The sequence below is a fragment of the Grampus griseus genome, assembly GCF_964374135.1.
Source record: "Grampus griseus genome assembly, chromosome: 15".
Classification (NCBI taxonomy): domain Eukaryota; kingdom Metazoa; phylum Chordata; class Mammalia; order Artiodactyla; family Delphinidae; genus Grampus; species Grampus griseus.
In genome coordinates, this window is record NC_139009.1 from 6,004,490 (window position 1) to 6,028,822 (window position 24,333).

Here is a 24,333-nt window from a genome sequence, read left to right on the forward strand (position 1 = left end):
ACCATCACTGGTTCCATTTTACAGATGAGAAAAGTGATGCTAAAGAGGCTGAATAACATGTTTAGTTACACGGCTGCCGCCGAGGCACCCAGAGTGGAACCCAGGTCTGTCTGGATTCAGAGTCTAAGCTCCAGTCTGTTACTCTACACTGCTGTCATATAGCTAAATAAGAAAATAAAAGTATAAAGTAATTCTCAGTTAATAGAAACTTATAAATGATGGTTGGAAAAAAAAAAAAGCTGAGGCCAAATACAAGTAGGTAAAATAGCCAATTATATCTAGACAACTCACAGCATGTCTTCCAAAAGAGAAGTCACAATCAACAGGAAACAGGACTACCTTTGAGCCTAAAAAACAAAGTGCTAAAATGCAAATCAGAAGGATACGCTACTTCCCTGCTCATTCCGATTAGCAGAGTTACCTTTCACCCAGCACAGAGGCACAAACAAACTCTCTTCCAAACGAAAGGAATATAAAAATTTTCTCCTCCAAGAAAAGAATAGAGAACTCTATTTGAAAAAAAAACAAATCCGGGGCTTCCCTGGTAGCACAGTGGTTGAGAGTCCGCCTGCCGATGCAGGGGACACGGGTTCGTGTCCCGGTCCGGGAGGATCCCACATGCCGCGGAGCGGCTGGGCCCGTGGGCCATGGCTGCTGAGCCTGCGTGTCCGGAGCCTGTGCTCTGCAGCAGGAGAGGCCACAGCAGTGACAGGCCCGTGTACCGCAAAAAAAAAAAAAAAAAAAAAGTCCTGGCTATCACATATAATTTGAAATACTTAGGACCACCTGACATTAAGGTGGGTTCCTCGGGACACTGTGATAAAGCATGTGAGAAGCCTTCACAGCAAGAAAGCACCCCGTCGGTAAAGACCTCCCCTCTGGCGGTGCTCCGAGTCACACGGCCCCAGGAAACACAGCTCACATCTCAGTCTTCTACTCTGTGTCCACAGACTGCAACGTGAAGGGTGTCCCGGAGCTGTCCACTCTGGACGGCAAGCCTTCCCCGACCCCTCCTCAAAATATGCTGCCGAAATACACACTGAACACCAAGTATGTACGGGTGAAATGTGTCGACTGGGATCTGCTTGAAAATACTCCAGAAAAACAAGTTGGGGAAAGAATAAAAGAAGAACGGCAGAATTTTAATAATCGCTGAAGCTGGACAATGGATATAGGAGGGCTCAGTATATTATTTTCTGTACTTTTGTATTCGAAAGCTCCATAACACAAAGCTAAACACACACACACACACACACACACACACACACACACACACACACACACACAACCCCCAGGACAGGATTCACAAGAAGTTTAAATAGAATCACCTGAGAAACCTAAGAAAACTTTGATGACATAAATTTGATGTTATGAAGGAAGTGGAGAAACCATGCCTAGATCTGATGTAAGAGATCCCACTGAGACCCCAAGGATTCCGCACACACCCACCACTGGCAGGGCCTGTCAGAGGGCAACATGGCAGAGACTGAATAAATTATCTCGGATTTTTCGTGAGTTTCTAGGACACATGTGCAATTGCCAGAGGCAAAAAGTAGATTCAGAAATACCAGTACATTTCAACCCTCCCAAGAATCAAAGGAAACCTCCTAGGACAAATGCAGAGGCACTGTCAAAGTCCAACAGCCTGCACCCCACGACAGAAGCTGCTAAACCTCAAGTGACCGCATTTCCATCCTCTCAGGGAATTTCCATGTCCAGCAACGGTCTGCTCAACAGCAGACCTAGAAAGCCTTCTCTGGGACTGTGTAAGCATAGCAAACGAGCAAGCGGCATAAGCTCTCACTTAAGAGGGAAAATTCGGGAGAAGTCATAGAGCAGAGGGTCCTCCCACTGAGCGTCTCTGCTGTTTCTGGAGACACCGTGCACTTCTCCTGATTCCCTCTGTCACATACAACCACCGTCACCTGGGACGAACAGGAAGTGACAGCGTTTCTGTACTGCTTCACAGCCCTGACGATTAAGAAGGGAGCTAAGTGAAGGAAACACACATACACACAGCATCTGAAGGGCCATAAATAACAGCTTTCCATGCTAAATAATTCTTCCCCGCCAAAACCAACCAAACAAGAAACCTCTTTTGGCTAATGGCAGAATCTAAAAAATGGTAATAGAGTTCTATCAATGGGCTTTACCAGACTCTTAAAAGCCACTTGCACAGAAAGAAAAAAGCTATTTTAAATGGTTCATTTGTCTTGGCATAAAAGACCTGCAAAACAGGTGAAAGAGCTACTCATGGCAGAATAAAATGTCTTTATATCCTTTTTCTTCATCTGTCCTTTTTCATAAGTTATAAATAATAATAAATTGCCCTCTGAACCCCAACTGAAGGGACAGAGCCCACTCTCCACTCTTTTTTTTGTATTAAAAATAAAAATATAAAACTTTTTAGTAACTATAAGAACAAAACTCTACATGATGTATCCGTCTACACACTCAATTTACAAAGACGTCCAAAGTCTTCATTAAATATGATCAAAATAATTACTTACCATCCAAAGCAAAAAAGTGCAAGATAAAGGCCCAAAAGGGTAGCAACGACATGTCTTATAAAAGAGCTAGTTTTGCTTGAATGTAGGTAAGTTCGAAACCAAATGGCTGCTAGCAAGGCAAAGACTTGGCACACTACAAAGTTGACCTGCAAAGAAAAATTAAAATTTCATATTAGCAACACAGACTTGAATTTTTCATTTGATGTTACATTTAAAGTCTCAGGACAAAAACACCAAGGTTACAGAAAATTAAGATCTCCCAGTTTACTAAAGAAACAAAACAAAAATCGGGGCGTCTTCCCAGAGATGACAGCCTCAAGTTCAAAGTGAAGGGCTGACGCACACCTGGGTGCTACACTCGGCAGGGACGCTGGCGCCCAGCGTGGGGAGAGGCCTGCGGGGTGGGGGGGCCCTGGAAGACACAGGGATGCAGACACAGAAATGGAAAGCACGGGGTACCCTATGGTTTGGGAGAAAGAGAAACTTATTTTAATGACTTGGGCGACCCTGTAACTGGTGGAAAAGAAGAGCTCTGAGTTTCTCCAAAACTCCTGTGGGTGAGGATCTGGTGAAGGTCCCCGAGAGTCTGTAGCATGCACCCTCTTCCATCTGGAGCTCCGTACCATCCCTGGCGAGGGGGTCAAGGGGACGCTGCTGGTCTGAAACCACCACTGAAAGGAACCAAACGTCTCAGCTCTGGGGGCCTCAAGCATTGGTCCAGGAGGCAAGTACGTGAATAAGAGAAAGCCATGAGGGATAGCGTTCACCCCCAAGCCCGCCAAGGCAAGTTCTTAAATGTCCTCATAACTCACCAGGAACGACATCGTTCTCAATTTTCAGGAATGCATACAAGCTGGTAATAGTGCAGCCGCTCTTTTCTCTCCCTTAACATTACTTTTGCCTTTGCAAAATGATAAAATAAAAAACTACAAATAAGACTCTCCTGTGGTATTTAAAGACTCAAGAAAAACCTGCATTTCTATCTCTTATGAAGTAGATTCTCACAGAACGTTAAGGTACACATGCCTTAGAATCTACAAATACAAGAAAAATACGTTTGACATTCGGAACTTGTAAGAAACACATTTAACAACAACAAGATCACTGTTGCAGGGACCTAAATTAGGAACAAATCACACCATCTACATGTCGATGCTGCCACAGATCCACAGAGATATCTCTGCCTAAAGACACAGACAACTATGTGCTTTTTCTTGCATTACAAGGAGAAGAACAGTTGAACATTGTTGTACATTGTCTGAGAGACCATTGTTCTTCGAAACAGCTAGACTTAATACAAGCAAAATGTCATTCCAACAGGTTCTAAGCACTTTTTCTCTCCTAAAGGGTTCCAACAATATTTTTTTAATTAAGCAAAAAGTAGATATACCAGAAAAATGAATATTGACATTAATAACTACTCACATCTACAAAACTTCTTACAGTTTAAAAACTTTCAAATATCTCATAACTAAACAAAAAGGTACGGAGCATCTACTCTGGGCAAAGCATGGGAAATCAAAAGACGCATAAGCCCTGCGCTAGCCCTGGATGGCTTTAGAATCTAATGAAAAAAGCAGGGAGACGCAAGAGGGAAGAGATATGGGAGCATATGTATATGTATAACTGATTCACTTTGTTATAAAGCAGAAACTAACACACCACTGTAAAGCAATTATACTCCAATAAAGATGTTAAAATAAATAAATAAATAAAAATAAAAGCAAACACACACACCAGGAACTTCAACTCAGTTATTAAAGACTATACAGAAAGTGATTTGAGGACACCCCAAAGGAAACAGCATGAAGGGCTGACTGTCACAAAGTTGGGGACATAAGACCTAATGACAGCTGATCTCCACTAACATCCAAGGAGTCGCTCCCTCCCTCTCCCTCCTCCTCTCTCTCTCTTTTCCTATTTGTCTAACATAAAACAAAGTGTGAACTAATACAGAAGCATTCTAGAACCACTGACATACAGAATTTTGTATCTTTGTAAACATCCATTTCAACGTTGTCGTCTTACAGAAAATGAGACCAGATCTCACTCCAGACACTGAATCCAAATCTTTGGGGGCAGGCGCAGAAGTCGATAATTCAAAAAGAACAACACAGGTCCCAATAATCCTCCAGGTATGAGAACCACGGTGTCGCAAAATTAGAGAAAGGGCATTTTCAGCAAAAACAAAACAAAAACAAAAAACCCCAATGTGAAGGAAGCACTGCGGCTTGAAAATGCAAGGCAGCAGGGTGTAGTGGGGACAGCGGGAGATGACGTCAGGATGGGGGTGGGTTCAGAGAGAGGGGGGCTCTGCATGTCCTGCGGAGCCCATAAGTGATGAAAAAACACCGACAAGGACTTCCCTGGTAGTGCAGTGGTTAAGAATCCGCCTGCCAAATTCAGGGGACATGGGTTCCAGCCCTGGTCCAGGAAGATCCTACATGCCGCAGAGCAGCTAAGCCCTTGCGCCGCAACTACTGAGCCTGAGCTCTAGAGCCCGCGAGCCACAACTACTGAAGCCCGTGCGCCTAGAGCCCGTGCTCCGCAACAAGAGAAGCCACCACAGTGAGAAGCCCGAGCACCGCAACAAGAGTAGCCCCAGCTCGCTGCAACTAGAGAAAGCCCGCGTCCAGCAAATAAGACCCAATGCAGCCAAAAATAAAATTAATTAATTAATTAATTTAAAAAACAAAAAACACCGACAACATGTGACCCAAGCTCTGCTTTCGCAAAAGAAGGACGAGAACAAGGAGTGTGTAGCAACAGGGTGCGGGCCGCTGCTGTCCCAGCCTCCTTGAGAAAGGAGGGCCTCAAGTGGGAAGGAGCCAGCTCGAAGGACACTCAGGCCACAGAGCCATTGGGACTGGCCACTGGACCAGGGCCTGAAGGAAGAGGAAAGACCGTGAGTCATCAGTGGATGATGACATGATGCGGGGAGGCGTGGGTCCTAGGGGAGAAAGACTCCCCCCCACCTCGAGCACGCTCAGTTTGAGAGTGTGCAGGGGGCAAGCATGCTCGCTCAGACGACATCTGCGAGGCGGGTCTGGAGCCAGCAGAGCAGATGCGAGTCTGGGAGTGATGGACACGGCGGAAGGAGAGCTGTGGACAGACAAGGGGGCCCAGGGCAGAACCCCACAGCAGGCAAGTCACAGCCGGGCCAAGTCACAGCAGCAAGAACGGGCACACTGTGTGTGGGCGGGGCCAGAGGAGGCTCAAGAGGCCACGGTCACGGTCAGGTCACAGGGCACAAGATCCAAGACAAGCCACCTACCTTGGCAACTGCACCTTTATCAGTGAGCTTGGCGAGAGCATGTCCAGAGCAGAAAGCCACATTTCACAGATGAGGAAGCCGAGTCCCAGTGTTTAGGTAACCCGTCCAAATTAATACTGCCTACGAATAATTCACACGTTACCCACTAGCGGCCAGGACAGCTGCGCAGGAGACGCAAGATGCATGACGCGGGACCCTGCCCTGAAAGCACGCAGAGCTAGGGCACAACTGAAGTGCCAGGGGGAGAGCCCCGGGAGCAGGTGCAGTTTAGACCCTGGCCTGGGGGAGCACCCAGAGGCACAGCGGGAATCCGGGCCTTGTGACTGGGCTGCAAAGGAGAAGAAGGGTTCGGCCAGTCAGACAAAGGTGGCAACTCGAGGAGGAGGGGGCAGCAATTCATATCAAGAAAAAAAACCCTGTAGGATATGCAGGTGGGGAAATGCAGACTGTTACTTCACATAGGAAACACCAGAATGGGCACACACCCAGATGTACAAATAGCTGTTGTGAAAGGTCTTAAAGGTAAAACGTTCCCATATCTTAGTCATTCTTTCATGGGCGGGGTAGGGCTGGGGAGGCAAATGCATACTGCAGATGGAAACAGAGCAAGAGAGAACTAACAGACCTACGAGGCGTGGACATCCATCACATCACGGGCTGGCCCTTTCCACGACTTCCCGCCTTTAATCCTTGAAGCAAGGTGCTACTTCCCGGGGTTTACGCGGCCAGCTCAAGGTCACTTACAACACAAGTGAGTACCCCAGGCTCTAACCCAGATCTGAGTCTAGGCTGTTCAACGGCTGCCTCTCTACTTCTAGAGGAGGTCTGAAGGTCCAACCTGATTGCTACAGACAAGACCATATAGAGAATTCGCGATCCGCAAAGTGTGTCCCTCCTAGCTAACAAAAGGCTGCCGAATGGCTACTTCCCACACCTAATACGCACAATAAAAGGGAAGCCGCGTTGAGCTTGCGTACGTTTGTTTTGGTTTGTTACAGGTCAACCCTTCGTACAAGCTTTCTTCCAAATGGAAAGAAATACAGACCCAAAAGGCTTTATGTTCTTTTCTTCAACACCATTTTGTTGAAAATACACCTATACAAGTGACCTGATGTACCCTCAGAGAACTGCCCCCAGAAATGTAGGAGCGGGGGTGGGAGGGGAGGCAGGGCGCAGGAAGCGGAAAGAAACAAGGGTATAAAATCTAGCTAATTTAAGATTTTTTTAATTAAAAATTTAACTTTTGTGAAAAGTTGCACAGAGAAGTACCTGTGAAAGCACCTGTTGTAGACAAACCAGAGGATGCCCTCTGAGGAGCACGTTCCACAGGAGGTGGTGAGAGAAGAGTTTTCTTCGACACCAAATGACGTGGTTCAACCTCACAATTAAGTCAGCGTCCAGGCGTGCAGGGTGAAAGCCTGCTGCTCAGGAATTTATGCCACTCCAAAGAAACAGCAACGAGATTCACTTATTTTTAAGGATATTCAAAGAAATTATTAATAATACCCCCAAACAAATTTGCAAAAGCATTTAGGGAGGGAAGCGTCCACGACAGTGACATCGGAGGCTTGTCAGCTCACCTCCTTCCACGGACATACCAAACCAACAGCTACACCTCTTATGAAAAACTGTATAAACTGCCACACATGCCATGTGACAGTTCATTACCGCCACATCAGAGCCAAGCATTCTATAATAAGCCAACAACTGGCTTATAATAAGTTGAGAGTGAAAAAACTTAAATTTCAAGGCAGCTCAAGACGAACAAATACCATATGATATCACTTATATGTGGAATCTAAAATATGACAAGTGAACTTATCTACGAAACAGACGTGTGGTTGCCAAGGGGGCGAGGGGAGTTTGGGATTAGCAGATGCAAACTGTTATATATAGGATCGATAAACAACAATGTCCTACTGTACAGCACAGGAACTATATTCAATACCTCGTGTTAAACCACAATGGAAAAGAATATGAAAAAGAATGTGTATATATATATATGTATAACTGAATCACTTTGCTGTACAGCAGAAATTAACACAACATTGTAAATCAACTATACTTCAATAAAATTTTAAAAAGATGAAGTGCAATACTCAACAAATTAACAGAAGTACCCCCAAATCAGCTGCTGCCTCCATATCTCTATCAATGGAACATAGATTACATCTAATGTTACTTTTCTATCAGTATAAATGGCTTTTGGGTAGCACACTTACATTCTTAGCCAGTGGCTGCTAAGGTAAACAGGCAGTCTCTGGGAGACCCTGCATGGGCGGAGCTGGGGGAATGAGGCACACAGCCCGTGGCCAAGGATCCTAGGGGTTCTCAAGGCCCCACAGATACAACCTTTAGCATCGTCAGCACTGTGCTTGCATCCACCAGTGTAAGTCCAGCTGTGTAATAACCACCTGCATAGCTGATTAGAAATAGAGTTTTGAATACTAGCCCCAGAATTCTTATTCCCCTGGTCTGAAACAGAACCTTGAATTCTTTTTTTTAATTCCGCAGGCAAAACTCGTGTGCTTTATGTTTGAGAAATGTGTCCTCATCAACCAACCTCAAAGTCAAGTAGATACAAGGGGGCCCAAAGGCAAGGCAAAGAACCACTCGTATCTTCAGGAAATAATATAAATTAAATCCATATAAGATGCCATTATGTATCGACCAGACTGACAAACTTTTTAAGTCTGACAATACCAAGTAGACCATGGTGTGGAGCAATGGGATCTCACACACGCTAACACAACCACCTGGGGAAACAGCTCAGCACCTTCTTACAGGACTAAAGATATTTACACCCTAGGACTCAGCCACTCCACTACTTAGAGGTATAACATGGGGATCAGGAGACATGTTCAAGAATGTTCAAAACTGTGCTGTTCATAACAGCCATATGCTAGAAAACACCCAGTGCCCATTAACAGTAAAACGGCTAAATATATGGTGGTGTATTCATACAACAGGCAACACACAGAACAATGAAAATGAAAAATTACAGCTTCTTACAGCATATGGACTAAACTCAACACACAACGCTGTATGAAAGAAGCCATACGTCTCTTGAATTTAACTCAGAGGAACACATACAAAATAAAAACATATGTTTATAAAAAGTTCCCCCAAACAAGCAATAAACCATACTGTTTGGGGATGCCCACATGAGTGGTAAAACTATAAAGAGCATGAAATGAATATCGCTGAAGTCAGCAAAGTGATAATCTATGGAGGAAGGGAAGAGGTCACAGTGAGAGGCATACAGTGGGCTTTTGTGTGCAGGCGATCATCTGTTTCTTGCCCAGGGTGGTTACAGAGATATTGGCTTTTTAATTTTTTGTTAAACTTTATGTAATAGCTGTGGTAACATTACGTGTCTGTAATAAACAGACACACAAAAAAGTACGCAATGGCTCCAACAAAACTGAGGTTCAGGTAACAGTCTAGAGCAGATATTCCTGGGCAGTGGGCAGCCGTCCTGCGCAGATGATTTCGGGGTCCTGGCTCCGTTTTGTGATGCCATCACCCAGAACCTCATCATGGCTGCATCCGGCCTTCGGAAGGGAAACGTGAGAGGATGGAAAAGGCATACTTGTTTCTGAAGAGCCCTCGCCTGAAAATGGGACGCGGATCATTGTCTCTCATACTCACACACAGAGCTAGTCACAGAGCCCGCCCCCCTACAAGGCTGACCAGGAAACGTGCCAGGACAGGAAAAAAACTGACTTCTGGGGAAGAGCTAGCAGTCTCTACCACACCATTCTCTGGAAGGAAACCCCAGTAACTGGTAACAGTGGCTGCCCTTCAGGGTACAGGACAGAGGTAAAGGGAGACTTATTTGTCATCGTACAGCCCTGTCCAGCTTTTTATTTTGCACCATGGACATGTATTATCTACTCCCAAATAAATGTTTTAAAAGTAATTCATGCTGGGACTTCCCTGGTGGTGCAGTGGTTGGGAATCCATCTGCCAAAGCAGAGGACACGGGTTCAATCCCTGCTCTGGAAAGATCCCACATGCCGCAGAGCAACTAAGCCCATGTGCCACAACTACTAAGCCTGCGCTCTAGAGCCCGCGGGCCCCAACTACTGAGCCCACGTGCCACAGCTACTGAAGCCCGCACGCTTAGAGCCCATGCTCCGCAACAAGAGAAGCCACCGCAATGAGAAGCCCACGCACTGCAATGAAAAGTAGCCCCCGCTCGCCGCAGCTAGAGAAAGCCCGCGCGCAGCAACGAAGACCCAATGCAGCCAAAAATAAATAAATAAAATTGATTCTTTAAATAAATAAAGTAATTCATGCTTCTTTTCAAATTTCCAAACCAAAAATTGAGCACCAGGATTTAAGATTGTAATTATCTCATCTCCCTACACTGAGTCTGCATTGCTAGCTTCATCCTCCTAAATTTAACACAACGGCAGCCAGGTCCTACAGCATATAAGCATTTTCAAACACGATTAGGCCACTGCCACAGAAAAACAACTCTTTCAAGCATAGGGTAAATTAAACTCCACTCCTACTAGAAGCAACATTGGTAAATTAAACTCATTTAATTCAACAACCACAACCTCCCCATAAATAGTAAAAGTGAATCCCAACCAAAACTTTGGGAAACAAGTCTTTATAAACTGCCATGAAAATCTACAGATTCGCCAGAAGAATAACATTCTGCACAAAACTCAAATTGGACACATGAATAGAATTCTTCACTGCATCCTCGTCTATCTTACCATTCTACCCAATTGGCTTGTTTCCTCCAAGGACCCGTATCTTAGTTAACGGGATCACCCCGCTCCTCAAATAGAAACTATGGAACCTGTACTCATACTTTGGGGCTCCCAGAACACTTTTTAAATCAGTTCTATACAGCACTTGTCACTTACTGGATTATTAGTCTAACTTTCCCTCTAGGCTGTGAACTTCTCAGGGCTTGGGAACAAATTTTATTCATCTATGAATCCCTACCCATCCCAGACCGCAGTGCCTGGCCCCATCTGTGCTTTTAATTTACTGAAAGAGTGGAGGAAAAAAATATGCTTCAAGAGTTTGCCTAAATAGTACAGAGTATTATGAATATACCAGCTCATACCTTATCTTCTTCCTTAGAGACTTAAGGCCTTAATAATAATTGCTCCAATTAGAAACTCCGTAACAAGAAATAAAAAATAAATATGTAAGCATAAGTATGCATTCTACTCAACATTCTGTAAACGCTATTTAGGTAGAAGAAAGCACAGACATGGCAGATTCTGCACTCATAAAACTCAGAGGTGGGCAAGAAGACACACAAATGAGCTATAACAACGTTGGCTGCCAGGCAGGTTGGGAGGCAGAGGGCACGCCTCTTGGGGCTCCATCCTGCCTCCTGAATTACATGGCAACTGCCTACCCGAATCCCACATAAACAAAGCACACTGGGTTTAGCCCGCAAAGCCCCGTGTCCACCAGGACAGGGCCGGCCCTTAGATACAACTTTCCCTCCTCTTCCTTCCCAGACAACAGCACAGAGAGCTGCAAAGTGAGAGCCCAGACATCCCCTAACCTCCTACTCTGTGCTAAATTTGATGACGTTAAAAAGAGCCAGACTCCCGGCTCTGACAGATCCTGAAGTGTATTCTCAGATCATCCACAGAAACCAAAAAGTAGTAAGCTTTCTCAAAGGCACCGAAACAGAAGCAGAAAGCAAGTGATTCAATCAAGACACCAGAGATTAAAAGGACACACCTCTTACCTACGAGGTTAATGAGAGTTTATTTAATTTCAGTCTTGCCATCTATACAAGATTCCTATGAACTAAGAAGGAATTTATTTCTAACTGCTTGGAAAATTAAAAGGTGCTAGATTAATTGCATCCACAACTGCTAAATTATGAAACTCAAGTAAAGGCAATCTACGGAAATAAGCTGAACCCAGATAAAATAAACTCACCATACACACATCCCAAAATATCACACAGAGCACAGACACAAAACAAGGGCTGATCTGCTTCGCATCAACACCACTTGTCAAACGTACTCCGACAAATGACTGAGGAGCTCATTCCTAAAAAGGATAAAGGGGAAATAAATATAAGAACAAGGAACCATCTCCCCTTTTATTAGGAGCATTTGTGGTGAAAGAGAGAGACTCAATATTTATCTCTTAGGTGGTTACAAATAATATTAGCAAATCAGAAGACTTACTAAAGGGAAAAAGGAAAAGGAGTCTAAATTCACAATGATGCAATAAACAAATCCTAGTACATCCACAGAGAGGATATTACTCAGCAAGAAAAAGGAATGGACTTTTGTGACACTCACAACATAGATGAATCTCAAAATAATTAAACTGAGTAAAAGAATTCAGAAAAATGAAGAGTGCAATTCTATTTGTACAAATTTCTAGAAAATGCAAACTAATCCATAATGACAAAAAGCAGATCCGCGGTTGCCTGGGGATGCAGGGCAGGGAGAAGCAAGAGACAGGTATTACTAGGGGACACAGGGAGACTCTGGGGTGACGGAGACGTGCATTATCTTTATTGCAGTGGTGGCTTTACGGATGGATGCATTTGTCAAAACATTCAATTGTACACTCTGAAAAGGCACATTTTATTGTATGTCAATTATACCTCAATAAAGCTATTTAAATTTTTTAATAAAAATAAATCCACATTGACCATCATTTGGGTTTAACTGCAAACCTTAACAATGTGATTGAGATTACCTTTGCTTTTGGAAAGATATTTCATTTCAGTTATATATCCTGCTTTGTGGACAAGTAATTGACAAGCAATTTTGGAAGGAATACAGATGTGGAATACTTAAACGCCTGTATTTCCTTCCCATTCGTCACTTTCACGGTTTAAAAAGCTAAAAGAATTTTAGTGAAAATTCCCATCACTTCAAGTTTCTCACAGACAGCTTCTGTGACTCAATAAATGTCTGATTTTCAGAAAGAAGGAAAGACCATGTGGTCCGACTTCCTCAACTTAAAGGAGGAAACTGAAGATTCCATCCTCTCCCAGGAATTCATGTCTACACTGCTGACACCTAACTTTGTAATTTTAATCTTGATCTCTCCACGGAGCTTCAGACTCGCCACCTCCTTGAACAATGATAAGTATCCTAAACTCGCTGCAGTCAAAAGGGTACTTAGTCATCCAGGCAACTTCTCCCCCAAATCTACCTATCTCAGCCAGTGCACCAGCACAAATTCAGTGGCTCAACCGAACACCCAGCAAGCACACACTCTCAACACCTTCCACGTCAAATCCGTCCCTAAGTCCTTTTAGCTCTGTCTCCATATTGCATGTGCCATGCATGCCCTGTCTCCATCTCCACTGCTGCCATCTCTTCTTGCCTGGACGCCCAAGCCCACAGGGGCTCCCTATGTCCCCTCTTGCCTCTCCAAGTTGGGCACCGCACTACAGTCGTGTGACCATGTCAGTCCTCCTCTTTAAAAAAACACTCCATCCAGCAGACTGCCCATCATGGTCAACATAACATCTTAACTCCTTACTCTGCCCTCAAAGAGCCAGGCCCCCTTTCTAGCCTCATCTACCACTATTTCTCTCACTGGCTACCTTTCAACGCGGGATCTTCCCTAACACACCACACGCACCTCCGCCTCAAGGCCCAAGCCTCCCCAGGCCCCCATACCTGGAATGCACAAAATGCAGACACTTCACCCTTCACATCAGAACTCAAACATCATGTCTTCAAAAGGTCCATGTATCTTGCAAGCTAAAGCAGCATCCCAATCATTTTTTAACATCTACTATATCTCATTTTACTGACTTTACAGTACTCATCGCTATCTCAAAGTATCTTGTAAATCTGTTTACTTATTTATTATATTTCTAATACCCATTCGTTCATTCATTTCTGCTATGACTATTAGAAGCTTTAGTCCAAATAAGAATAGTGACTTAACTTGAAAGCATTCATATCCAGGGGCCTAGGTGCTACTGGGTAAAAAGCACCCACCCTATTAAAAAAAAAAAAAAAGTCAATTTTAGCTATCCTATTAATTACACAGGCTTCAAATGATGCAAAAGACTCACTTTTCTCCTGGGCTACCTCATTATCATCAGATTTCAGTTCAATACAATATCAACTTACAAATATGTTGACTTGATTTTGAAATTACATTGCCTCCCATCAAAAATAGTACACTTTCAATAACAATCATGTCAACATAAAAAGTATTAACTTTTAATGATTACCTTGGGGTCTGAACACCTTGCCATTGGAATATTTAGCCATTAAGCATTTAAACAACACATTATCTGAATGAGCCAACGTAAGCATGTTTAATTCCTTTTTTTTTTTTTAGAACTTTTAAAGGTTTCAGACACTGCTACCCAGAAAATCACAATTGATCATTATGCCTGTTAATGTCATGTAGCTTGAATTATCCTATAGTAAATCATTAAGATAATCACTAGAATGTACATTTCATGAGAACAGGGATTTTTGTCTATTTCGTTTACTGTATTCCTCAGCATCTGTTTCTGACATATGACCAGCACGTGACACATGTGTGTTAAACACTTGCAAACTCATATTTTGTTTTACCTTATTCTGATCTCCATATTATTCCAAATTTATGTGTCATCTCTTCTTCCTATTGCTTGATGTTATTTGAACACTAAGCAGGAGCTAAAAAGTAATTCTTGGATCTAAATCACAGTAAGAATTTGACCTCCAAACTCTGCAGTGTCATGTGGTAAGTCAATCACAAGAGATCCACCTGGGTCCTGCCACATAGGCTGTCCTGGAAGGCCAGACTCCACCAGTCTGATACACTGACTGCCCCAGCAAACTGCTAACAAGTTTCTGCTCTCGGGCTAGGAGGGAAGCCACAGCTGGCAGACCATCTGTACAACACAGATTATCAAATATTTACACCAACTCCAAGGTGAATATTAAGCAGCACCACAGAGCTGATAAAGTCACATAATTAATTCATCAAAGGCAGCGATTTCGACTTATAGGAGGGGAGTCTCTTGAGATGTGTCACAAGTACGTATTACTAATGAAAGTTAAAGTAGTCAAGTTTGTGAACGACTGACTTTAATGAAGTTTCCCCTCAAAGGAAAAGGCAATCGAGATGCAACTAGTTTGCTGGGAACTACACGTATCAAAGAGCACAGAAACGGGACCACGGTGAACGGCACCAAGCGCATCACAGCAGGCCGATGGCTCCAGGTCTAAAGTAAGCGGCTCATAACTACCTAATAAACCATAGACACAAATCCCTGCTCTGGCCCTGACCAGGTAGTCTCTGGCATTCATTATCTCTTTATGCAATAGCTTCTTAATATGAAAATAAGAATACCCTCTACCTACACTTCTAGATTATGAAATATACCAAAAACCCCCAAACAAACATGAGACATACTTCTGATCCTTGACCTGACGTGGTCTGCCTAGCTGGTCAGCTGGTTCAGACCCCATGAGGGGAGCTCCACTTACATTCTAGAAGTATCTAGAATAGTCACACTCGTAGAAACAGAGAGTAAAATGGTGGTTACCAGGGGCTGGAGGAGAGGGGAAACAGAGAGTTGTTTAATGGGTATACAGTTCCCATTTCACGAGATGAAAAAGTTCTGGAGATCTGTCACACAATGATGTGAATATACTTAACGCTACCGAATCATACAGTTAAAAGTGGTTAAGATGGTAACTTCTATATATTTATATATGTTATCACAATGTTTTAATTTTTAAAATTACTTTTTAAAATAAATAAATAATCGAGAATGTCTTCATTGAAAGACACCATAAGGAAAATGGAAAATCAAGCTACAAACTGGGAAAAGATATTTTACAACACATATAATGGAGAAATAATTCAAATCCAAAACAGAGAGAACCTGTAAAAATCAAGATGAGAAAGACAAACTACCCAATTTAAAAACAGGCAAAAGACAGGACTAAGCATTTCACAGAAGAGGAAATACAAATGGCCAGGAGCTATATGAAAACACACTAACCTCACTCGTTCAGGAAAAATGAAAATGGAAATCACAAAAGATCTTCTCATACCCACAAGACTGGCCAAAATTTCTTAACCTGGTAACAATAGGAGCCAGGTGCTGGTGTGGATGAGGAAGAAAAGAACTTTTAATACACGGTCGGTGGGACTGTATTCTGATATAACCACTCTGGAAAACATTTTGCCATTATTTGGTAAAGTTAAAGATACAATCTCCATGACCATAAGGCCACCAGTAGGGAGACAAAACTTAGAGAAACTCTTGCACATGTGACAAGGACACATGAACAAGAACGTTCAGTGCAGCATTGTTTATACGGTAAGACACCGGAAACCATGCAAACGTCCTTGGACAGGAGAACACAAACAAGTGAGAGTATACTCACACTAGTCCAGAGTGAAAATGTACGAAGCACAGCTACAGCCACCAATGTAAATAAACATAACCTGATGGAAAAAGCAAGACTCAGAAGAAAACACACAGTATGAATCATTTACATAAAGGTCAAAATCAAAACTGAGCAAAACTAAACGGGATGCTGTTACAGATACACACGTTTGTGGTGAACACTATGAAGAACAGCAAGGAAATGATAAACCCCAAACTCTGGAAATCACTCCTCTCCTGGATGAACCCTAAGAGGGGCACCCAGGGAGGTTGGAAAGGTTCTCCTGAAGCTGGAAGCATGAGGGAGGGTTTCACCATCCTCTGAGAGCACGTGGTGCTGGTACACAATCTCCTGCAAATCTGATTTTTATAAAAACTCCCCAGAAAAGGGAAGACATACTGGTACAAAAAGGATCTAAAAACAAGTAAAGAGCTTTGGGGGAGAAAAGGAAAAAAGAAAGCACTATAACTTCCCCCAAATTCTTCACTTACTCCATTTTCTAAGTGATAATGGACCACCTTCTACGTATATAGCAACTTAACACTTAAGCCATCAGTACCGCTGGTCAAATGTTACGTCATTTGATGTGTAACTGTCAAAGACCTTTAGAAAGTCCCATTATGGCGCCAAATAATATAAATCCCTCAGTCTCCTCTCTTCATCATCACCAGGAGAGGAACCAAGACAGGAAAGCCGGTCGCCCGCACTGGTCACAGGAGAGGGAACGCAAGCAGGAGGGATCCAGAAGGGGCCACAGGGCCGGCGTTCTGCCTGAGAGAAGACAAAAGACACAGCCGTGGCCGCGTCAAAATCCAGCTTGCGGGAGGCCTCCCACTCCTGCCTGGCTTCCCTCTAAGGAGGAGGAGATGTAACGCACTGCACACTGGCTGTCTCCCAGACCCCCAAGATATATGCACACAGTTCCTCGGGGAAAAAACTAAGACATCCGAATCAAATTCTAGATTTCCCACTGCTCAACTGGCCATAAAAGCTGGGACGCAGGGCTACTGATGCTGACCCAAACCATCATTTCTTCTTTTTGTTCATGACGCTCTCAGAAAGGACATATGTTTGATTTTAATTTTTCTCATCATTCTGATCAAACTACCACAGGCTCTTTATTCTACCAAACCAAAGTCTTAGTCTGAAAGCACAACAGAATTATTGAATTGCGTCCTGAGCCCTGCCCTCCATCCTGAACTCCAGACTCACAGTCAATGGTCTACTCAGCATTCCTTCTTCAAGTCTAACAGGCTCCCTAAGCTTAACACGGCCAAAGGAGACTCTCTATCGTTCCCTTCCCACGCTCCAAAAGCCACATCGCCCCCGGAGCCCCCATCGTTGACCTGCTGCTTAGGCCAACCACGCAGGACAGGCGTCGCCCCAGACTCCTCTCCCTCACATACATCCCTCACCAGTAAGTCACGGCAGCCCCTTCCCCCAGGAGCCCCCGAGCAAAGCCGCTGCTCGCACGCCACATTCTGCTCCGCCTGGCTCTCCTCTAGCGCTCCACGCACTAACAAGCCAAAAGGAAACCAGATGCGCTCGTTCCTCTGTTCAGCTCGGCAGATGGCCTGCCCCCACGTGCGGGCTGCCCAGATGCCCTCTTCCGGAGGACACTGTGGAGAGTCAGCGCAGAAAAGAGAAGCATCCATGGAGAGCCCCGACGAGCATCATCTCAGCCAGGTGACAAGGCTGACGTCAACAGCGCTAGGTCAGGTTGAAAGACGTGCCCTGGTTATGACGTGACGGAAGTGACACCGCACCTCTGTGCTCTGCTTCCCAGACATCCACCAGCCAGACTAGTTGTGAGGAAAACTTTGGACAAACCCCACCTGAGGAGCTTTCTACAAAATCCCTGATGACTCTCAAAGCTATCAGGTCACCTAAAACAAGGGAAGTCTAAGAAACTGTCAGTCCGGAGGAACCCAAGAAACACTGACAACTAAATGTAAATGGGAATATCCTGCACAGGGTCCTGGGTCACAGGAAGGACCTTGCTATGGACTGAATATTTGTATCCCCCCAATCCATACACTGAAGCCCTAACCCCCAACGTGATGGAATTTGGAGATGGAACCTTTGAGATGTAATTAGGTCATAAGGGCAGGGCCCTCAGGATGGGATTAGTGCCCTTATAAGAACAGACACCAGAGAGGGAGCTCCTGCCCTTCTCCCTCCCCAGACACACACACACACCAAAAAAAGTCCACATGAACACACAGCAAAAAGGCAGCCATCTGCAAGCCAGGGAGAGAGGCCTCACCAGAAGCTGACCACACTGGTACCCTGATAAGGACAATTGTGATAAAAGACCATTCTAATGTAACACATTAACAACAGGAAAATGTGAATGTGGGTTATATGGGAACTTTCGGTCTATCTTCACAACTCTCTGTAAATTAAAAGAGTTCTAAAATTAAAAGTTAATTAAAAGGGGCTTCCCTGGCGGTGCAGTGGTTGAGAGCCCACCTGCCAATGCAGGGGACACGGGACCGATCCCTGGTCCAGGAAGATCCCACGTGCCGCAGAGCAACTAGGCCTGTGCACCACAACTACTGAGCCCACGCACCGCGACGACTGGGGCCCGCGCACCTAGAGCCCGTGCTCCGCAACGGGAGAGGTCACCGCAGTGAGAGGCCCGCACACCGCAGCAAGGAGTAGCCCCTGCTCACCGCAACTAGAGAGAGCCCACGTGCAGCAGCGATGACCCAATGCAGCCAAAAATAAATTAAAATTTTTTTTTAATTATTTTTAAAAAGTTCATTAAAAAGAAGCCAATGGCTTCCTATCCTATTTATATTCTAACCAAATTCCTGCCAATCTCTTTCAACTCAATACCTAATAGTCTGGTCTACCAAGATCACCTTCACAAGGGTTAGTCACACAAGAAAATACATATGCATTTGTCAAAACTGACCGAACTGTACACTTCAGATCTGGGTAGATATGTTATACTTCAAATAAACGTTTTAAAAAAACAGGATTGCCAAAATGAGAAATTTGATGACATGAAAATTACCCTTGAACTTGGAGCTTAAAACAATAATATACCTTTTGCTCTTGAATCTGCAATTTTAGCAAGACTAGGGAGGGAGAACTCATCTCCGCTCTCCTGGGCATCAGCCAGGGACTGTAACTATCTAAAGGCTCATTCACTCTCAAGTCAGCTTCACACGGCCTGTGTGCCCTGGGCTTCCTCACAATACGGCAGGTGGGTTCAAGGACCAGCATTCTGAGAGAGAGAGACAGACAGAAAGAGAGCCACACACACCCACAGCAACGGAAGCTGTAGCCTTTTAGTGACCTAACCCCCAATGTCACACAGCATCCACTGTACTCTCTCAGCTGAAATGGTCACAAACCTCGCCAGGTTCAAGGGGAAAGGAAATAAATCTCATCTCTTGATAGGGAGTGAAAAGTACCAGAAATACTGCTGTGACTGCTTGTGGAAAATAAAATCTATCACAGGTTGGAATATAAAGTTGAGGGAAGTCTCCAAAAGACACAGGTAGCAAGAGAGACAGAATTCATCCAAGAAATCAATATCTAATAGATAAGAGTTCCAGAAAGAAAACCATGACAACAACAAAGAAAACACAAGGAAGAAGTTATCTAAGAAGTAATTCCAGAGGATTTCCCAGAGATAAAGAACATGAGTCTTCGATTTGAACAAACTTACCAAGTATCCACACAGACACAACGTGAAATTTAAGAACATCAAGGAAAACGGAAGATCCTACTACTACTCTTCAAGAAAGAAAATCAGGTCAACTACTCGTTAAGAGAATTAGACTAGCATCAGACTTCTCATCAACAATACTACACGCTGAAAGATAATGGCACGATATCTTGAAAGTTATAAGGGAAAGATATTTTCAACCTAAAGTTGCATGAAGATAATTTCAAATATATAAAGAGGCAGAAAACTTACTTTCCATGTAGTCTTTCTTGGGAAGTTACCTGGAGATGCCCTTCAGCAAAAATAAAATTCTAAACCAAGAAAGAAGGCAAGGATTCAGAAATAATCAGTTTGGCTCATAGGTACAGTAAAAGGAAGCTGAAGAATGCAAACTGTGCAGTAGGCCAGGGGAGCAGTCACCCCACATTTGAGATGGAAAGTGAAAGGCTCCAGAAGACCATTATCCAAGGAGAGAAAGATAAATTCTCAAAGTGCAGATGTTATCCCTAAGGGTGTGGAATTCAAATTTTTTTTTTTTTTTTTTTTTGCAGTACGCGGGCCTCTCACTGTTGTGGCCTCTCCCGTTGCGGAGCACAGGCTCCGGACGCGCAAGCTTCGCAGCCATGGCTCATGGGCCCAGCTGCTCCGCGGCATGTGGGACCTTCCCGGACCGGGGCGTGAACCCATGTCCCCTGCAACGGCAGGCAGACTCTCAACCACTGCGCCACCAGGGAAGCCCCAAATTTTATGTTAATAATATACTTTCCAAATTTCTACAACGGGCAAGTATTGTTAATTTTAATAACAAAAAATTTTTATATAAAGAAAACTTTTAAATAGCAAATTTAAATGACAGAAAACTATCTTTAAAGAGTTTTAAACTTTGCCTGCTTCTCTGCCTAAAACTAAGTCTTTGGAAGTTTTTTTCCTCCCAAAGGAGAAACAATGACCATTAAAATCTTACGCTCCCCAGCCCACAAAACAAAGAAAATAGTTTTCTTTCCCATTTAACTGCCAACAAAAATGATCAGTTTTTAAGGGTCCCATTCTGTGTCCTACTACAAGTGATTTACCAAACAAACCCATAATTCTAAAAAAGTTATCCACTCAATAGTAAATCCACACACACAAAAAAAAAAACCTTTCCATGATATACTTTTTTTTTACTTTATTGAAGTATAGTTGATTTACAATGTCACGTTAGTTTCAGGTGTACAGCACAGTGATTCAGTTTTATATCGATATATAGCTACATATCCTTTGTCAGACTCTTTCCCCTCATAGGTTATTACAGAATGTTGAGTATAGTTCCCTGTGTTACACATTAGGTCCTTGCTGGTTACCTGTTTTATATAGGAGTGTGTATGTGTTAATCCCAACCTCCTAATTTATCCCCCCTCCCCCATTTCAGAAGTAACTGACTATCAAAAGCACTTACTGGCATGTGTGCACATAGCAGTGGAAGCCACACTGCACAAGTGTCACCAGCTCTGGGTTCTACTCCAAGTCCTGCCAACTCACCAGCCAGGAGGCCGGGGAGGCACCAGGCAGCTGTGCCCCTGCTGTCTGTCTGTCTGCAGCCAGAGCATTGGGGCACGGTCATGAGGAGCAGCGGGGTGGATGGAGCGATGAGAATGAACAGCGCGTGCCAGCACAGGCGGGCGCTCACCACATGCAGGTGATGTCACACCATCTGCCCGTATTCCGAATTGTCGTTCGTTGAGCAGTTAGAACGTGCGAGGCATCTTACATCCTCCATTAACTAAATAACACTCCCAATGACCTGGAAAATAGTCGCTCTCCTCCCCATTTTAAAAACAGGAGCTCCGAAAACTACTATTTTCCAATACACAAGCGCTAATTCTGACTACGGGGCTGAAAGTCGCCTGGCGTGTCCAGGACCCACGCAGGTGGTGTGCTCCAGGGACACCCCTCCCGAGGACGCAGGGGGACTTCTGGGCTGGCACCCATTCCCCCTGCAGCCATGGGGAGGCGCGCTTGCCCGGATGTTGAAGACCAAACCTAATCTTGAGAATGTGGCATTTGACATTTTAATCTGCAAGTGAAATCATGACTGCAGAAGCCCAGGGAAGCCCCAGGGTAAAGAAAGAGAAAGGCTGTGTCTGTCAGAGCTAATGCAGGTAATATTCGCCACAGTGAAAAAGGAGCACCAACATCGTTACAGACTTCACCGTGTCACCACGCGCCGTCGGAAGAGTATGTGACAACGCTGTCAGGGCACAGAAACGGCTAAAGCTAAAGCATCGCTAAGGACGACAAGGAGCTTGGATTCAAGGACACCTGAGGGGGGAGGCAGACAGGAAAGGGCTAACGACTGTCTACTAGTGACATCTGCCGTCTTCTTAAACTCTGTGAACATATGCACACCTTCCCATAAAACATTCACTTACTGTTCATATTGGGATATATCAAAAAAGACCTCACTGTGTATTTCAATAATAATTTCTCCTACTTTGTCCTTACTTTTTTTAAAAATAAATTTATTTATTAATTTATTTTTGGCTGCGTTGGGTCTTCGTTGCTGCGCGGGCTTTTTCTAGTTGCGGTGAGTGGGGGCTACTCTTCGTTGTGGTGCGTGGGCTTCTCATTGCAGTGGATTCTCTTGTTGCGGAGCACAGGCTCTAGGGCACGGGCTCAGTAGTTGTGGCTCACGGGCTCAGTAGTTGCGGCTCACGGGCTTAGTTGCTCTGCGGCATGTGGGATCCTCCCAGACCAGGGCTCACACCCGTGTCCCCTGCATTGGCAGGAGGATTCTTAACCACTACGCCACCAGGGAAGTCCCTGTCCTTACTTTTTAACTAGAAACACATCCTAACACGTGTAAACTATCCGTCACTCTGCAGGAGCCTAACTTCTTTACCACCACCTATGAATGTGAAGAAAAGAAACCTAGTGAAACCTAGATAAACTGAAACATTTTGGGTGTGTGCTCTTTTGTTTAGCTACTTTCTTTGATGAAGCAGAAATTGTTTCAACTACTATTGTTAAAAATCTTAAATATATATATATTAGTCCACTTTCCTTTCTTGGTATTCACTCTTTCTTATCTCCTCCTTGGTCTAAAAAGAATTTAAAGCAGATTCCCTTTTTCTGACTCCAAAACCCACGTTCCTTCCAGTAAGCCATTCTTCTTCTCAAACAAATATCCATTCACTGACTGCTACAAGCCAACACTAGCTAGTCTAGCATTGGAGATTCAAGAGATAATGAAGAGCTCCTTCCCCCAAGAGCTTCCAGTCTACCCTAGTGAATAAATATTTAAAAAAAAAACAAACACCTATTGTAGTCCAGTACGATAACTGCTATAAGTAATGACATGCAAAGGTGTTATAATAGTAATGGCTAATAGGTATTCAGCATCCGCTATGTTCCAAACTCCTTACAGAGAAAATATCTGACAGAAGTCCTCCCCACAATAGGTACTACCTGACTGGGGCACCCTCCACTCCCCGGGCCTCCTGTTTCTTCTGGTGCAATGCTCCCGCCTCCCCGTCAGAGGAGGAAAGACTTCACTAAACCTTTGGGGCTTCCTTTACACCTGTCAGCCTCAGCCTGCTTCACTGTGTGGGAAGTTAATTGGGGAAGTTGCTCCTTCGGGGGAACCTGCAGGCGCCCAGCTCTGCCTGTGTCGGAGGAGTTCAAGTAACTCAGGAGTAAAGTACTGGGAACTCCACGTGGCGGGACCCCTAAGTCACACCCTCCAATTCAGCTTTCATCAGTAAGGCTGACAATGTGATCCACGTCTGACTCTTGTATCTATCTCCCTCTCAGCCAGGGCTAGATTTGGCAAGAAAGGCTTATTAATTACTAGAACCTGAAAACGTCAACATGATCATTAACTCTATGTTATATATGAGGGAATGGAAGCTTCTACAGCTTAGAAGCCTAAAAAGCGGCAATACCGCCATTTGAAACCGCTGCCTCGCAGCAAGAGAAAAATAAGTTCCCAAACTGGTATTGCATTAAGCTTAAGCTGAAATTCCAAAAAGGAAAGAGCAGTTCATGCTAAAACAGGTCATTTGTTCTATCATTTGCTGCTGTAAATTGTATTCAGTTAGCATTAAGAAATTAAAATCGAAAAAGCACATACAATCGTCAGATTGATAGTTCTCTAATATAATAGACACAACCGTATTGAGTACCTGCTATGCGCCAGGCACTGCTCCAGGGACTAGACAGTGGAAGAAAGAAAAAAAAAACAAAGTCCCTGCTCTCATGGAGATTACACTTTAGTGTGAGAGAAACAGACAATAAACAAATAAATGGATAGTGTCAAAAGGTACAAAGAACGTAAGGTCGATATTTTAAAAAAGACTGACGAAGAACAAAATGATAGGAGGTTCTATTTTGGGGATGGGGAGATCAGAGAAGGCCTCCTTTAGAAGGCCTTGAGCAGTGAGCTACCGCAAGTGAGGGACTGAGCTGGACAGACATCTGGGCAGCAGGGACACCAGGGCAAAGGGCCCGGGTGGGAAC

General features: G+C 44.1%; 1 protein-coding gene across 3 annotated transcripts in view; it reads right to left on the reverse strand.

Moving 5' to 3' along the window:
* The window catches only part of MBOAT2 (membrane bound glycerophospholipid O-acyltransferase 2), a 117,014-nt gene that overhangs the window by 74,024 nt on the left and 18,657 nt on the right, over positions 1–24,333 (reverse strand). Inside the window, exons 1-2 of one of the 3 annotated variants that reach the window (XM_082671853.1) lie at positions 7,054–7,184; positions 2,511–2,656 (exon numbers count right to left, since the gene is read on the reverse strand). The exons of 1 other annotated variant lie outside the window; for it this stretch is intronic. Coding sequence is in view for 1 of the 2 variants with exons in the window: in XM_082671851.1 (XP_082527977.1) it covers positions 2,511–2,656 (146 nt within the window). In the remaining variant the exon portion in view is untranslated. Of the gene's footprint in view, positions 1–2,510; positions 2,657–7,053; positions 7,185–24,333 lie in introns of those variants that run through there. One more of the 3 variants, XM_082671851.1, reaches the window with a different exon arrangement.